The sequence below is a fragment of the Hippocampus zosterae genome, chromosome 14 (genome assembly GCF_025434085.1).
Source record: "Hippocampus zosterae strain Florida chromosome 14, ASM2543408v3, whole genome shotgun sequence".
Classification (NCBI taxonomy): domain Eukaryota; kingdom Metazoa; phylum Chordata; class Actinopteri; order Syngnathiformes; family Syngnathidae; genus Hippocampus; species Hippocampus zosterae.
In genome coordinates, this window is record NC_067464.1 from 3,701,098 (window position 1) to 3,717,732 (window position 16,635).

At 44.3% G+C, this 16,635-nt stretch overlaps 3 protein-coding genes across 4 annotated transcripts; 2 read left to right on the forward strand and 1 right to left on the reverse strand.

The window, feature by feature from the left end:
* Positions 1 to 124: 124 nt before the first annotated feature.
* On the reverse strand, positions 125 to 4,015 carry fuca2 (alpha-L-fucosidase 2). The gene is made up of 6 exons (XM_052086428.1): positions 3,724 to 4,015; positions 3,395 to 3,582; positions 2,925 to 3,264; positions 2,079 to 2,289; positions 748 to 1,047; positions 125 to 414 (listed from the first exon to the last, which is right to left on the reverse strand). Exons 1-6 carry the CDS (start codon positions 3,912 to 3,914, stop codon positions 268 to 270), a joined length of 1,377 nt encoding a protein of 458 aa, XP_051942388.1. The 5' UTR covers positions 3,915 to 4,015; the 3' UTR covers positions 125 to 267.
* Positions 4,016 to 4,790: 775 nt separating this feature from the next.
* On the forward strand, positions 4,791 to 7,641 carry LOC127614958 (putative deoxyribonuclease TATDN3). Of its 2 annotated transcripts, none has more exons than XM_052086439.1 (10): positions 4,791 to 4,917; positions 4,985 to 5,017; positions 5,098 to 5,171; positions 5,259 to 5,343; positions 5,436 to 5,498; positions 5,678 to 5,787; positions 5,879 to 5,934; positions 6,065 to 6,177; positions 7,249 to 7,329; positions 7,440 to 7,641. In XM_052086439.1, the coding sequence occupies exons 1-10, from the start codon at positions 4,795 to 4,797 to the stop codon at positions 7,581 to 7,583; spliced, it is 882 nt and encodes a 293-aa protein (XP_051942399.1). In that variant the 5' UTR covers positions 4,791 to 4,794; the 3' UTR covers positions 7,584 to 7,641. The 2 variants fall into 2 exon arrangements, with proteins under 2 accessions (XP_051942399.1, XP_051942400.1); XM_052086440.1 differs by having other exon boundaries at positions 7,252 to 7,329.
* A 337-nt stretch (positions 7,642 to 7,978) lies between these two features.
* coq8ab (coenzyme Q8A, genome duplicate b) lies at positions 7,979 to 16,621 on the forward strand. The gene is made up of 14 exons (XM_052086424.1): positions 7,979 to 9,187; positions 10,013 to 10,243; positions 10,329 to 10,395; positions 12,052 to 12,126; positions 12,328 to 12,453; positions 13,275 to 13,360; positions 13,430 to 13,570; positions 13,750 to 13,831; positions 14,004 to 14,097; positions 14,534 to 14,675; positions 15,505 to 15,612; positions 15,703 to 15,768; positions 16,006 to 16,092; positions 16,176 to 16,621. Exons 1-14 carry the CDS (start codon positions 9,074 to 9,076, stop codon positions 16,458 to 16,460), a joined length of 1,704 nt encoding a protein of 567 aa, XP_051942384.1. The 5' UTR covers positions 7,979 to 9,073; the 3' UTR covers positions 16,461 to 16,621.
* Positions 16,622 to 16,635: the final 14 nt, after the last annotated feature.

A 16,635-nucleotide genomic window follows, 5' to 3' on the forward strand; every position in this document is an offset into this window, starting at 1 on the left:
CGATTTACAAATTCATCGGTTATAATGGGGATTTAAAAAGTTAAAGTGAATTTTTTTTTTCCATATATACTTTGGAAAAAAGTACCGGTAAAATATATACACAAATACTGAACTCGGACAAAAATGTATTTGCGTCATTTATTTAATTAAAGAGGTAGCACACAAATTATAGCATTACATCAAGTCGCCTTTTCAGCTCCTTGTGCTCACAGTTTCAGTTCATTTCAGTGCATCCAAAATTAGTCTGCGTCATCTTCTTCTTCTCGTTCACTTGGCACCGGTCAGTCTGAGGGTCCAGGCCCACTGGCATGGCATCTGGCTGATGGACAGCTGAGGTAGGAAGACCCGGATACCGCTGGGCTTTGCAGGCTCCCACTTCACAGGGCCGTGACCCACAAGCACCACCTGGCTTTGCTGTTTTGTTTTTTTTTTGTTTGTTTGTTTTACCCAGAACGAAAACACAGAGCACATTTTTAAACAGGATTAGCGACTGTCAGGCAAGAAAAATCAATTCGCTTCCCAGAAAACTACAAGCGCAATCCGAGAAGGCATCTTAATGAGTCAGCAAAGAGGCAGCGTGAGCACGAGTGCCAGCAGGTGGCGGCGGGTGGGCGTGGATGACGGAATTCTTTCAACACAAGACGACCAAATTCAATTTGCAAGCCTCCTGATGCATCGCGAACTCTGTTGTTCCTAATTCCTCTGTCGTAAACTTATCATGACGGCGGTGTACCTAATAAATCTTACCGGAGTTTGTCCAGGTGCGAGCTCAGGTTCGCCGAGGAGTAAAATTCCATCAGTCGGCCACACGAAGAAAAAGGCAAAGACCGCGTTCTGCCGCGGTCCGGACGTGTACCAGACGCCGGACGTGACGTTGTCCTTCTGAGCCCGCCAGGCGCTGCTGTTGTAGACCCCCTCGCCATTCACCCGAAGCCATCGACCAATCTGGCGCAGGCGCTCCTCGAAGATGGGCGCGATCCTCCCGTCCGCCGTGGGGCCCACGTTCATCAGCAGGTTGCCGCCGCAGGACACGGTCTCCACCAACGTCTGGAAAAAGAGACGCGGTAAAAGTTCGGTCATCACTAACAACACAAAACTGGCCAAAGTGTTTAGGCTGATTGCTATCGTATCGGAAAATTGGTTTCACACACCCAGGAAGTCTGCCATTTTAAAGCGAAGCAGCCATTTTAAGATCTTGACCAAATGTCTTGAAAATGTACAGTAAATTGGCAGCAGGGGTTACATCAGGCATGTCCAAAGTCCGGCCCGGGGGCCAAATCCGGCCCGCGGTCGAATTTCATCCGGCCCTCGGCCCCTGTCATAAAATCAGTGCCATCTGGCCCGCAGGTTGGGCGCAATGGAACACGTGTTGCATTGACTGAGGTCTCGTAGACTGGTGAGTGATGTTTCATAGAGTACTGCTTCCCTCTAGTGGCTAAATGAGTAATAGCATTCACTAAATGAGTAATAGCATTTAGACACTAGAGGGCAGTAGCACTCTACGAGACATCACTCACGAGTTAACAAGACATCACTCCGTGTTCATATTCACCTCCCAGTTTACTGAAAAAGGAAAGTTGACTGCGAGGGACGACGGATTCAAGGATGGATGGAAATTGGACTATTTCTTCACTGAAATACGCAACAACTGTGTCTGCCTCATTTGCCAAGAGACAGTGGCTGTTTTTAAAGATTATAATGTCAAGTGACATTACCAAACAAGAGACGCTGACATGTACGACATGATTACAGGCAAGGTACGAAGAATGTCAGCCAAGGTCGGCCCCCCCGACATTTTACCACATAAAATCTGGCCCCCTTGGCAAAAAGTTTGGACACCCCTGCTGTACATGGTCACATTGAATTTGGTCTATCCATAGTAGACCCACAAAAAAAAAAGGCCAGTTTCCCTAAACAACATGAAATTAGGTAGTCATGTCCATCATGAGTAAGCCCACAAAAAAAAAGAAGAACCACTGCCAAAAATACCCGTTTCAAAGCAGCCATTTCATTTTAGACCCATTTTAGTCATCACCTCCAGAAGACACACTTGTCGTGATTTCATCTGACATATTCACCTGCACAATCTCCTCGATGGTGAGGTAGTCGGCGAGCGGGGCGTCGCGCCTGTAGCCCCATGACTTGGTGTCAATGGTCATGCAGTTCTCCCACTTGTGCGGCAGCAGGTGACCCGGCTGGTAGCGGTCGGTACAAGTGTAATAGCCGCCATGTTTGCAGATGGAGCCCCAGCCCCATCGGTCGTTTGTCACCACCGTGTCCCGCACTGGACTGCGGGTCAAAAAATTTAAAATAAAATACCAAAAAAAAAAAAAAAAAAGGCAATCGCTATGTGTGGTACTGGTACCAATAGCGGTACCCGGGCTCCCTCTGGTGGTACAAAAACGAATCACATCTAAGTAAAGTTCAGTGGTATTCAAGTCAAATGTATTTGCTTTCCATTTTTTTAAACTGTTAGTTTTTAAACTTATTTTTGTACAATTTTAGTCACGTTTTTTTAGTCAAATTTTCTGAAACAGTCAAGAGCTCTGAAAGGAGAAGGTACATATATGAAATGTCTCTTAAATTTGGTAATCTTATTGTAAAAGTGTGTTAATATTGGGAATGATAAGAAGATGCATACACTGTCTGTCTTGAATTAACTCTTTGAAGCGTGGATGGTTTGCATCAGTTGAGAAATGTGAGGAGAGGGTCGTCACTCAAGTGACATGTGATGGAGAATTTGGAATAATCATTGCTCGCTATATCGTCCTTCACTTTTTGCATCTTTGTTGCATCACCCTTTTTTTTTAAACGTTCGTATTTTGCAAATTATTTGCACATTAGCAGTTTGGAGTATTTACACAACTACGCCATTAAAAAAAAAAAAAAAAAAAAAAAGACGATAAAGGATGACTTATGTTTACCTGTCATTGTAGAGCCAGGCTAGGAACCCGGTGCTGTTCCAGTACTTGTCAGGCGCATTCCCGTCTCCATCCGACCACAGCACGTCAGGCTTGTACGTCAGCACCAGCTCGTAAAGTTCGGGCAGACTCTTGGCGACGGCAAAGCGGTTGGTGGCGAAGTGGTTAGCGGCATCCTGCAGGAACATTGGATGAAACCACTCGAAAAGCGAGTGGTACAGGCCCAGGCGCAGGTCACCGTGAGCGCGCACGGCGCTCGCCACCTCCGCTACCAGGTCGCGCTTGGGGCCCAAGTCCACTGCGTTCCAGTTCCACGAGGTCTCGGAGCCCCACAGCGTGAAACCTGGAGATGATTGACAACTTGAATTGGTAAGCGTCGCATGTTGGCAAAACAGCTAACATTGAATGGATGGATGGATGGATGGATGGATGGATGGATGGATGGATGGCTCTATGCTAACACTATGCTTGACCTTCGTGATGTTTTGTGGTCAGCACGATGTACTTTGCTCCCGATGCGGCAAAGATGTCCATCCATTCTTTGGCGTCGAAGAACTCGGCAGTGAAATGGGGTGCAAAGTCTTGATACTTAAAATCCGGCGGGTAATTCTTGTGCATGAAGGTGACATACGGCTCCCGCTTTTGCCCCTGCCAGTACCACCTGCGAGACAAGAAAAACGTCACGAGGTGCATTGCTCTTGCATCACGTGCCCTCGCCATCGTAAAAAGGTGAGTCGTTTTACTTTTTGACTTAGATTTCGACCTCAGTGTAACTTTAAAGAATGGGCGATAGAATTCTCACCAAAACCACTCGCTGCCGAAGCTGGGCACGGAGAAGACCCCCCAGTGGATGAAGATGCCGAACTTGGCCTGATCGTACCACTCCGGCAGTGGCCTCGAGTCGATGGATTCCCAGTTGGGTTCGTATTTCGCTACGGTGACCCGGATGGACAGCAGGCAAAAGAGGAAAGACGCAGCGGTTAATACCGCCATTGCTATCTAAATAATTGAAATGTTTTCATCAAGAACAGAAAATTGAAGAAGAAACATTTAACGGTCCACCTTCTCGGCTTCTAAAACGCGGAAGTTAAGTTGGCCTTTAAAACTAGTGATGTGTCGTTCGCGAACGAACCGGCTCTTTGAAGTGAACGACGGGAGCCGCTCATAATAGGAGCCGACCATTTTTGTCCTGTTTTTTCCCGCCTTTCGGTTAAAGCCGCACGTGATTGGTCAAGATCCCTGGTAGAAGAGGGAGGGGAGGATTACACACACACACACAGTGCAGTGAAGAGAAGGGGGAGGAGTTAGAGAGCTCGATAGCGCTGCAGAGAACAACAACAACAACAACACGGTGGAATGTAGAAAGGTGAGAAAAGGGATAGGGAAACGCAGTAAAATCTGGACTCATTTCAACTTATTCGATAGTTCAAAGGCAGCGTGTAGTCTGTACAAGGTTAAAATATCCAATATCAAAATTTAATTTATGATTTGTGGTGTGGTAATCGAAGCTTACTTATGTCGTTTTACTGTAATTGGTTAAAAGCTTATAAATATACACAGCGATTGTAACTTTTTGTTGACCTTGTTTTGAGATGGGGCTTTGTTTTTGTACTTTGTCATTTATTTTTTTTTGAAGCACTCCATGTTGTACTCCATGTTGAGTATGTTCAGAAGAATATAAATAAAGCCATATAAATAATAAATATTTGATATTCTGTATATTTTTTTACATTAGTAATTCATTTTACACATCATTTTACATTATTTTTGGTCGGTAATTAATTTAAGCAACCAAAAAAAAATGAGGAGCCAATTGGGAGCCGAAAGAGCCGGCTCTTTTTAGTGAGCCGAGCCAAAAGTGGGGAAACACTTTATGAATCTGGTGCACGTGATTTGTGCGCATGCGCACTGGGGCCTGCAACCCGGATGTTTTGATTCCATCATGCGTGGCTTCATCGACTGCCACTGTCACATCGCAGCGAGAGATTTTGACAAGGTATTCATCGTAGGTGCCGAACGTTTTAGACATTTATCCGTCTTAAATTGTCACCGTTATCTTTTAGGACATAGAAACGGTTATTGAGGACTCCAAACGGGTGGGTTAATTGCTCTTTTAAGTCTCTTGGGTCATTATTTGCTGTCATGATGAAACGCGGGTGCTGTTTTGAACTGCCAGGCTGGACTGCTGGCATTGTTGGCCGTGGCCGAGCATGCAGGGGAATTTGAAAAAATCATTGCGTTGGCACAGAGGTAACTTTCAAACAAAAATTAAAAAAAAAACACGCTACAAGTTTTAATTTTTTTTTTAATATAGCTAACTTATTTCTTCATTTTTAGATTCCCAGGGTTTGTGTTGCCCTGCCTGGGAGTCCACCCTGTTCAGGAAGTATCCTCTGACCAACACAGAAGTGCTTCCCTTCAGGTGAAGAATGCAAAATTAACCCCAACATTCTTGGACATCTCACTGCCATGTCCATTTGCAAACTGCGCAACACTCTCTTGTCTTGCACACAGGACCTGGATGCTGCTCTTCCCCTTATTGATAAATACAAAGACCACCTTGTGGCCATTGGAGAGGTAGGAAACACTGACATCAAAGTAAATGTGAACCTTACCATTTTTTTAGGGATTAGTGACCAAACGCTAACACAAATAGCAAAAAAAGAAAAAGCGAATAATGCCGCCCTATAGTTCTTAAATCGGCAAAGGCTGTACTGCATTTCTGACATGATCAATGTTCCCACGTGTCGCCCTAGGTCGGTTTGGATTTTACACCCAGGTATGTGAGCGGCGAGTCGGACAAAGAGAACCAAAGGCAGGTTCTGATCCGCCAGGTGCATCTCGCCAAAGAGCTGGACCTCCCTCTGTGAGTCTAAAGACACATTCATTTGTTTAGTTTTTTTTTTTAAAAAGGGGAAAAATGCTGTTTTATCCAATTAAATGTGTATTTTTATTAGGAATGTTCATTCACGTTCGGCGGGTCGACCCACTATCCAGCTCCTGATAGAGCAAGGTGTGACACCATCTGTTTAGTATTGCTACTTAAAATATGGCAGTAGTGTGTATTTCAACAAGCCTACTTTCTATAAATCCTGCTTGTAAGCAATGATAAGAATGAAAGCCGCCTGTGCTGCTTTTCGCAGGCGCGGAAAAAGTTCTCCTTCACGCCTTTGACGGGAGGCCGTCGGTCGCCACGGAGGGGGTGAAAGCCGGATTCTTCTTCTCCATCCCGCCGTCCATCGTACGCAGCGAGCAGGTGCATGCCAATACACCGACCGGACACGTCGTTCGGGGTTACACTTGCGTCATCTGAACGTCCCTAATGAAGTGGCCGGAGAGTGAAATTTGTCTTGACGAATGTGTGCTGACGAGCCTGCGTCAATAAAGTCAATCGTAAATTTGATAAGAGATGAAATTGATCATTTCGGGGAAGTTTCCTATCACTTTTTTTAGTTTCGGCTGTAATCTATGACGTGTTAACTGTGTGCGTATATATGTGTGCGGTATGTGTGTGTGTGTGTGCGAGCACGCATGTGTACTTTTTGATAAACTAATCAACGGTCAGATTACGACGTGAGCAAAAGGAGCAACCCTCCATGGTCCCTTTCGGGGCCGATTGCTACACATTCAACGAACGCTGCGTCACTTGCTGCTCTTCAAATTTGCCGCTCCTCATCAGACCGTTATTTTATTCCCAACGGCATATTTAGAGACGAAATTAATTAATACTCTTTGTTTTAACTGACGAACCCTGACCTACGAGTTCACCTTTTGATTTTTTTTTGTTCCGGCCGTGTTTGTTACCATTTGTAATATTCATTCATTCATCTTCCAAGCCGCTTGATCCTCACTAGGGTCGCGGGGGGTGCTGGAGCCGATCCCAGCTGTCTCCGGGCAGTAGGCGGGGGACACCCTGAATCGGTTGCCAGCCAATCGCAGGGCACACATAGACGAACAACCATCCGCACTCACACTCACACCTAGGGACAATTTAGAGCGTCCAATCAGCCCGCCACGCATGTTTTTGGAATGTGGGAGGAAACCGGAGCACCCGGAGAAAACCCACGCAGGCCCGGGGAGAACATGCAAACTCCACACAGGGAGGCCGGAGCTGGAATCGAACCCGGTACCTCTGCACTGTGAAGCCGACGTGCTAACCACTGGACTACCGGGCCACCATTTGTAATATCTGTCATCAATTTTCCTTCTGCGATGGATTGTAAATTTTTGAATAAGGCGTCACAGGAACATCACACTGCTACAGCCTTCACCTTTTGACACCTTCTTATAATCCTCCCTACTAAGCTCTTCTCTTCTTCCCACCAAGAAGCAGAAACTAGTGAAACTGTTGCCTCTGGAGAACATGTGCTTGGAAACCGACTCGCCCGCACTCGGCCCAGAGAAGCAGGTCCCTTTTTTTGTTTTTGTTTTTAACAATCATAGCTATGTTCATGAAAATGTCGCCATCTTGAGACTATATTCATGAACAGTTTCTGTGCCATCCGCTTCGACACGCAGTTGAGGAACGAGCCCAAGAACATCGTCGTCGCGGCCGAGTACGTCAGCGCCGTGAAAGGAGTGTCGCTGGAGGAGGTGATGCGGGTGACGACGCGCAACGCGCTGCGGCTCTTCCCCAAGCTGAAGTCGGCCGTCAAATTGTGATACCGGATGATTGAGTCAGGCGCTCAATAAGTTAAATAAACGGACTCTTGGCACACAACATTGTGACGTGCGTTTTTTTTTGGGGGGGGGGGGGTTGTCCTTTTTGCCAGTTAGAAATTCATTAGAAATACACTGATGTCAAAGGTTCAGACAGAACAACACGTGTCCTATTTTTATCATCAGTCTACAGCACCATTATTTATTTCCAAATATTTATTTCCAAAAGCAAATTTTTACAAGCTATTCTACAGCTGGCTGCGAATCAGTGGAAATAATTTTGGCAAGGAGCAATATGTTCTGACAGCAGTAGTTCCTTTCGGGGGTTTAGGAAAAAATGGGTGTGACTGAAGGGAACAGTTGATTATTTGCTGTAACTCAGCACGGATTGTGCAATCGTTTTGAAATAGCCAGATGGTATTGAGTCAAGACGGCAAGTTTCCGTGGCGGAACCGTTTTCTCGGCAGTTTTGTTTTTGTATCAAATTCTGACACGGACATTGAAGTATTCATGAGTCATTTTAGGTGTTGTTTCATCCACTGTTTGACTTGATGGATTGTATTGTTGAAAGGAGTTCTGGTATTATTTGTTTTGGGGGATGTGTGAGTGAGTTAAGAGCAGCACACACCACACACCGAAAATACAGGTAAAAATATGATATTTCAGAGAGAGAAAGTTTTTTTATGTATCTCTTTGTTTTGGTTTTGGAACCAACCCCAATTTTTCATGGAAAACTCATCCCGTTTTCTCCTGCCACCGTTGGCTACATGTTTTCATAAATTACTTTTTTTTTTTTTTTTTAAAGTAATCCAATTGAAAACAGTCACTTATAAATCATAAACACAAATATCTTCAATTGTGTTGGTCCGGCATTAACCTATTTTGTTGCTTTTCATTTACGGAAGTTAAAACGTTACTTCATCTGCGTTCACACCAGACTACCGGAATAAAATAAACGGAGATTTAATAGTTTATCCAACGAGATTTTTTTTTAAAATGCGCAGAATAAGAGCACGTCACATACTGTACTTCAAAATTGTGACTACAGTCATACACAACCTAAACGTAACATCAGTTTTTCCGCTGCGGCGAGCACGTATTTGAACGCATCACTCGTGTCCACTTCAGGGACCGCCCCTTCCACCGGACACGTCAGCATTCGCGTAGCCCCACCGCTGGTAGCTGTTCGCTCGCGGCAGTGAGTGACGGACACCCCGCTCGGCCAGTACTGAAATGCTCATCACAATGGTTGAACTTTAGCTCAATTGCAAGCCTCCACCCACCGCGGGCGCCTGGCGGCTTTCCCGGCTAGAAAAGTGTGCTCGTTGGGGCTTAGTGGTCGACGGACCCTTGACGACTTCACACCACGTTGAGTCAAATGAAGTTTGTGAAGCGCTTAAGATTGGTGGTGAGTTTGCGACTCCGTATTTCAAAGTTTCGAACAACTTGAAGGTTAACTTCGGAGTCGACGGGTGTGCTCCGGAACGGGCACCATGGCTGGCGACGCGCTGGTGCGCTCGGGTCTGGCCTGGATCACCCAAGTGGCGGGCCGGGCTACGGCGGGATGCTTGGCCGGCGGAGGGAGCTTCCATTCCGGATCTTTGCGGGTGAGTGCTCCGGTCGGTTTCTCTACAAGAACAATAGTGAATTGCTGCCAGTTGCTGTCCGTTGAAGAAACGATGGCATAAATTACTACTTTTTCATTTTTAGAGTTTTTTTTCAAGGAAAAGAAAGATTCTGGCTTTCACTCATCAGTAGAGCTGATTTCACTGCGGCCAGATACCGTCCATACATAAACCTTGGGTTTTTTTTGTCTTTATAAAATTGCAACTCAAGTTTCTCTTTGCTATCAACGTTGAACCACTTCTAAAAAGGAGATTGGAAAATGTCCAACATAGCCGATGATGACTGTGATTATAAAGAAAATACGAATGAACAAAAATAAACGAAAGTCGGGTTTACTCGTTTTAGCACTTAAGCCCAGATTCTCCTCCAGATCTTGGCCTCAAACTTGACGGAACAAACAAATACCGAATCACAGAAAACAAGTGACAGGGATAGAAAGAAATGATTGATGCGAATGACAACGTGAATTGAAATCTACTTTTTTATTCATTTTCCCTGACCTGTTAAGAAATCTTTGTGCCATCTTTTTTTTAATAGCATTTTGGCTAGATGAAAATATAGCACCCTTGACCGAGCATGTGTTGTATTTTATATATAAATATATACATTACATTGTACTACATTCTTTGTTTTTTTTTTTAAATACATCTTTTTTTTCATTTTATTGTTTTGGTCTTTTGGGGCATCGGATTTATGCGTTGATTAAGCATCAGTTTATGAAATTTGATTTCATTGCAATGTGCTTTCTCACAGTTAGATGGCACTAAAAAGCGCCTTTTTAAAGGATCGATATCTTCTCGTTTCAGGACACGTTGAGCAAACGGCAGGAATTCCGTGGCTACTCCTCCCTCGCCGGTGGGCCGAATAATCGAGGCGAGGCTCGTGGAAGCGGTACCAAGCGGGTCAGGTTGCCCTCGGGGAGCCCCCCGTGCAGGATGCTGACTCAGGACAACTCTTCTGTTGGGAGGATGACGGAGGCGGACATGGACAAAGCGAGGGCTGCCAAGAGTGCTCACCATAATCCCTACAAGCAAGTGGTAGACTTTGACTTTTGCTTCATAGATGAATTTATATATCTCTTATTTCGAAGCATTTTGCCGAGTTTTTCCCTTTGCGTTTCAGCTCTGCAAGAGCGCGCGGGAGAGGAAAGTGCCAGTCACTCGGATTGGACGCCTGATGAGTTTTGGAAGTATGTCTTGTTAAAGCTCTTGTATTGGACTAATAGTTGCATGAGGGCGGCGTTTATTTATCTTGATTTTTAGAGGGAGGTAAGTGTCAGAGATTTTCTCGGACAAAGTTAAAGAAATGACTCGGCACACAGGAAATTTGTCTTCAGTATCGGCGGAAGCGGATCTCTGAGAGCGAACGACGGTTAGTTGCTCCGCGATCACGCTCGAGCTCCCATCCCGCCAATTTAGACTTTTATTGTAACATACAAGGAAAACACTGCCCCCGATATTTGCATACCGCACCCCCGGTCCGGCCCCTCGGTAGTGATTGGTAACTTGTTTTAAACATTGAACCAACAGTACGTTGGCGCCTTTTCTGTCTGGTCTACATTGAATTAACATGTGGTTAACGCCTTACTATACATGGTCCTTTTTTTCGGCTAAAAATTTCGTCCCAAAACGCCTTACTATATATGGTCCTTTTTTCGGCTACAAACGCCTTACTATACTATGTCGTTTTTTTTCGGGCTAAAGACGCTTTACTATACAATGTCATTTTTTTTTTCGGGTCAAAAACGCCTTACTATACATGGTCGGTTTTTTCGGGTTAAAAACGCCTTACTATACATGGTCGTTTTTTTCGGGTTAAAAACGCCTTACTATACATGGTCGTTTTTTTCGTCTAAAAACGCCTTACTATACATGGTCGTTTTTTTCAGGTTAAAAACGCCTTACTATACATGGTCGTTTTTTTCGGCTAAAAACGCCTTACTATACATGGTCGTTTTTTTCGGGTTAAAAACACCTTACTATACATGGTCGTTTTTTTCGGCTAAAAACGCCTTACTATACATGGTGGTTTTTTTCGTCCAAAATGCCTTACAATACATGGTCGTTTTTTTCGGGTTAAAAACGGCTTACTATACATGGTCGTTTTTTTCGGGTTAAAAACGCCTTACTATACATGGTCGTTTTTTTCGGCTAAAAACGCCTTACTATACATGGTCGTTTTTTTCGGGTTAAAAACGGCTTACTATACATGGTCGGGTTTTTTTGGCCTAAAACGCCTTACTATACCATGTCGTTTTTTTGGGCTAAAACGCCTTACTATACTATGTCGTTTTTTTGGGCTAAAAACGCCTTCCGATACTAAGTCGGTTTTTTTCGGCTAAAAACGCCTGACTATACATGGTCGTGGGTTTTTTTTGGGCTAAAAACGCCTTACGATACTAAGTCGTTTTTTTTCGGCTAAAAACGCCTGACTATACATGGTCGGGTTTTTTTCGGGCTAAAACGCCTTACTATACTATGTCGGTTTTTTCGGGCTGAAACGCCTGACTATACATGGTCGGGTTTTTTTTTCGGACAAAAACGCCTGACTATACATGGTCGTTTTTTGGGGGCTAAAAACGCCTTACTATACTATGTCGTTTGTTTCGGCCTAAAAACGCCTTACTATACATGGTCGTTTTTTTTCCGGCTAAAAACGCCTTACTATATATACCAGTACATGGTCATTTTCCGCCTTACTATAGTAAGGCATTTTTAGCTGAAAAAAATGACCATGTACAGTATAGTAAGGCGTTTTTGGCGTAAAGCGGCGTATGGATAACAATAATAAGAGTATATTTTATTATAACAATGTATTGCTTTTATTTCTTTTGCTCTTTTGACAGGCCTGGCTGTGGGACTTGGCATCGGCGCAATTGCTGAGGTGGCCAAGAAAACGTTTCAACCTCGACAGCACCAAGGTAGTCCAAGGTTTTGTTTTGTTTTTAACATTCGGCACCTTTTTAAACTAAACGAATGAATTCGAGGAGCCTTGAATACTGTGTGTGTGTGTTTCTTCTCAATTTCATCTTGTGTCGCTCGGGCGAAACTGGCTTTTGGTGTTCAATCGCAAATAGAGCCTCGTCATCACTTTGCCCCCCCCCCCCCCCCCCCCCCCCCAGGCAATAAAAAGTCTGTCCTAGGCTCCAACGCTTTCCTTTCCGAAGCCAACGCTGAGCGGATCGTGCGGACGCTGTGCAAAGTTCGGGGCGCTGCACTCAAATTAGGACAGATGCTCAGTATCCAAGGTGGGACATTAACTCAATGTAATTATCAACGTAAGCGCCAATCAACTTTGATGAACTCCTCAGACTAAACGGATCCGCAATGTGATCTGTTAAAATAATAAAAATGACAAGGATACGATTTCATTTCTGAGTTGAGAAGATTTAATAGCAAAGCGCTTCATTCAACCAATCGTCATCAATTGAATAAGATGGAGCATATTGAGTTGATAATCATCAAAATATGAAGGTTGGCACAGCAATTATAAATCATAAAAAGATCAAATGATTAAGTAACATTAAGAATACTCTAAGACATAAAGAAAGAGTAATCAATTAAAAGCTAAACCAGTAAAAAGACAAATCAAAATGGCCGACTTTGTGTGTATTTTTTTTCAGGGTCGACACAAGACCTGCCTAAACCAAAACAAAACTGGCTTAGGGGACTGAATTTTGACAAAAGTTTCAACCAAGCCAAAATGCCAATTCAAAAGCAACATTGCAGACTTGAGTGTTTTCACGCATGCCTTCTGGAGCTCTTTTTGTGGCTTTGCACATGACAGATTTGTCTTCCAAATTCCATCTTGTTCAGTGAAACCTTTGGGGCTGAAATTGTTTTTAGTTTTGTTTTTTAATTCTTGCATGCCACCGAGCCAAAATGGCCCACTTCGAACTAAAATGGGGAATTAAAATTTTTTTTTTTGTGGGCCTGCACACAACAGACTTGCAGACCAAATTACGCGTTGCTCAAAGGAAATTACAGTACTTCTATGGCTGAATGATATTGAACACCAGGGGCCGTTTCGAGCTCAAATGTGACTCGCATTTTCCTCTTGATCTTATAGACGACGCCTTCATCAACCCTCAGCTGGCCAAAATCTTTGAACGGGTTCGACAGAGCGCCGACTTCATGCCTACAAGACAGATGATGGTAAAAACATATCCGGGTAGGAATTTTGCCGGACCTTCTTGATACCGAGCGCCTTGTTGTTGTCTGCAGAAAGTGATCAGCAGCGACCTGGGGGCAGACTGGCGGCAGAGGTTGGACTACTTTGAGGAGAAGCCGTTTGCCGCCGCCTCCATCGGTCAGGTGCATCTGGCCAGGCTGAAAGACGGCAGAGACATCGCCATGAAGGTTCAGGTACTAAAAAAGCTTTCCGCCACACATCGATGGATGTTTCCACTTCAGTGTAGTCAAGCACAAATGCGCAAAAAGTACATTTCACAAAATAGTGATAAGATAGGCTCCGCCTTAAATCATTGCAAAACGTACCTTTGTGTCATAAAGAAGAAACAAAACTAGAGAAACATTTGTTTCAGTATCCCGGCGTGTCCAAGAGTATCGACAGTGACGTGAACAACATCATGACGGCTTTGAGTTTAAGCAACGCGCTGCCTGAAGGTAACTCAGAGGGGAGACTATTTTTTTTTCCCTGTATTTTGAATAACTGAAAAGAATGTTCACCTCAAACCGAACTAAAATACATATCCTCGTTATGCTGTTAACATAATGTGTATAACATGTGTATAACACGTTAATACCCCAAAAAGATATTTGTGTGTCGTTTTGTCAGGTCTGTTCCCCGAGCACCTGATCCAGGTTATGAGCCGCGAGCTGGCGCAGGAATGCGATTACATCAAAGAGGCCAAATGTTGCAGCAAGTTCCAGTGAGTCGCGCCGCTCGCGACGCATTTCGCTTCTTGCTACACCGCATCCAATCATATCGCCGCCATTTGTTCTGCGTCCGCGCCGCTGCAATATCTCGTCTGTGTTGCGACTTCGTATCTGCTCCGTTTGTTCTGCTTCTGTGTGACTGACTGCATCCGGTGAAAGGGGCTGCTTACAGAATCGCTACCGCATCCCCCAAATAGTTGAATTATGTAATAATAATAAATCGTGTGCAATCATAAATTCCTGGTAAACAAATGAATGCAATAATTTAGTGCCAATTTCTATCTTCTTGTTTTTTTTGTTTTTTTTTTAAGAATTCAATTCAGTTGAAATAAATAAAAAATAGTCCCCCATGAAAATTAACTTCTGCCAGTGACACCTGCTGGCAAATAATGGAACTTGCATTTGTCTTTTCTGGTGTGTGTGTGTTAGAGAGTTGCTGAAGGAGCACCCGTTCTTCTACGTGCCCGATGTCATCGCCGAGCTAAGTGGGCGCTGCGTGCTCACCACCACTCTGGTGAGCGGCTTCCCCCTCGACCGCGCCACCGACCTCCCCCAGGAAATCAGGAACGAGGTATAACCACACATGGATGACGGCCCCACCCATATTTGCCATTCACAAAACGCATCTCTCCAAAATCGAAATGGATGGAAATGCCATTAAAAAGATTTTTTTTGGGGGGGGGGGGGGGGGGGAATGCATTCTATACTGTGCTGTACCTTATAAAAACAAACAGTAATATTTAGTGGGGGGGGTTTTGTCACAATGCATCAGTTGAATAGTTGTGTGTGGCATTTTGTTGCACAGTACACGAGAGAAAGAAAGAGTAGCTCCTCAATACGGCACTAAAATTCCGAGTTCTTTCCAGATGATAAAGAATATGTAACCCCGCGTCACAAATGTGCTGCGTTGCCTTTGTGAAAATCATTCAAACGGCAGAAAATAAGTCAAAGATCACTTCCGAGTGACAATTGATGTGAATTTCTTACCTTAATGCTTTTCTTGAAAGGGGGGCAGCGCCACGATAGAAGTCCCAAAATGGCCGAAACTAATTGGCTGCTGTCACATGCAAAAACAAGGTCAGATAACATTTAAAGGCTGCTTCTGATTGGTCAGAATGACTTTGCGCATGCCCAGGTCGTAGGACACGCAGCTTGCAGATTTGGGGAAGTTTAAAAAAAAAAAAAAGTCTCACATGTACCTCAAGGCACCACTGTTTGTTGAAATGAGTTGAGGAGCTTTGTCACCGTTTTGTGGACTCAAAAAGTAAAAATATTTTTGGGGGGATACGTTCTTTAGCCACGGATAGCAGCTATTTGCGGCTGGGCTTGCTCCACACACACACGATAATAATCCTAATAACTGTGTTCAAAGCATGTTGTTTCTTTGGCTGTTCTTCCAGATCTGTGAACAAATCCTCATTTTGTGCCTGAGGGAACTTTTTGAGTTCCGCTTCATGCAGACTGATCCCAACTGGTCCAACTTTTTCTATGACCCACAAAAGCATAAGGTGCCCTTGACTTTGATTTGATTTGATTGCTCTCAATCTGGGTCATTTTGTTTCTTCATTAAAAAAAAAAAAATCTAAATCCGTCGACAGGTGGCGCTGTTGGACTTCGGAGCAACTCGGGAATTTGACCGCAGTTTCACAGACATCTACATTGAGGTGAGAATTCGTCATGCGAATTCCCTATTTTGGGGGAGATATTAAAAAAATTGCTCAGAAGATTAAAGTTGTGGGATACATTTTTTATAAATCTGAAAACAAACATATTTGTCCTCATAAATGTTCGTTTTAATTAAAAAAGAAAAAGATTTATAATAGGAGGAATAAGAAAAAGCAAAGAAAAATACCTACTTGTCCATTGGACAGTTGTCCACATGCTCATTGTGATTCTTGTAGGTTATCAACGCAGCTGCACATCAAAATCGAGAGGAGGTCCTGCAGCGCTCCAGAGACATGAAGTTCCTCACCGGATTTGAATCCAAGGTAACTTGCAAAAAAAAAAAAAAAAAAGAAAAGGGAAGAAAAAAAAATACCCAGCCAATGGTTGAACTCGTTTCTTCTGGAAGGCGATGGAGAACGCTCACGTGGACGCCGTGATGATCCTGGGCGAGGCCTTCTCATCGACGCGGCCGTTCGACTTCGGCACTCAGAGCACTACCGAGCGGATCCACCGCCTCATCCCGGTGATGCTTCGCGAACGCCTCACGCCGCCCCCCGAGGAGACTTACTCGCTGCATCGCAAGATGGGCGGCTCCTTCCTGGTCTGCTCCAAGCTCAAGGCCCAGGTGGCGTGCGGGGACATGTTTCAAGAGGCCTACGCGCGCTACTGGCAGGACGGTCGGCCAAACTGAGGTCAATTTTTTGGGGGGGGCGCATCCTCTATTTTGAGACGCACAATTGATTGCAGTCAAGTGACTTTGATTCTTTTGCATACTGACGGCCTATTTTTATGATTGTGTAAATGGTGGCCCACTGCATTAATACTTTGCATTCATAAAACGTTTGAACGATTCCTTTTGATCAGTA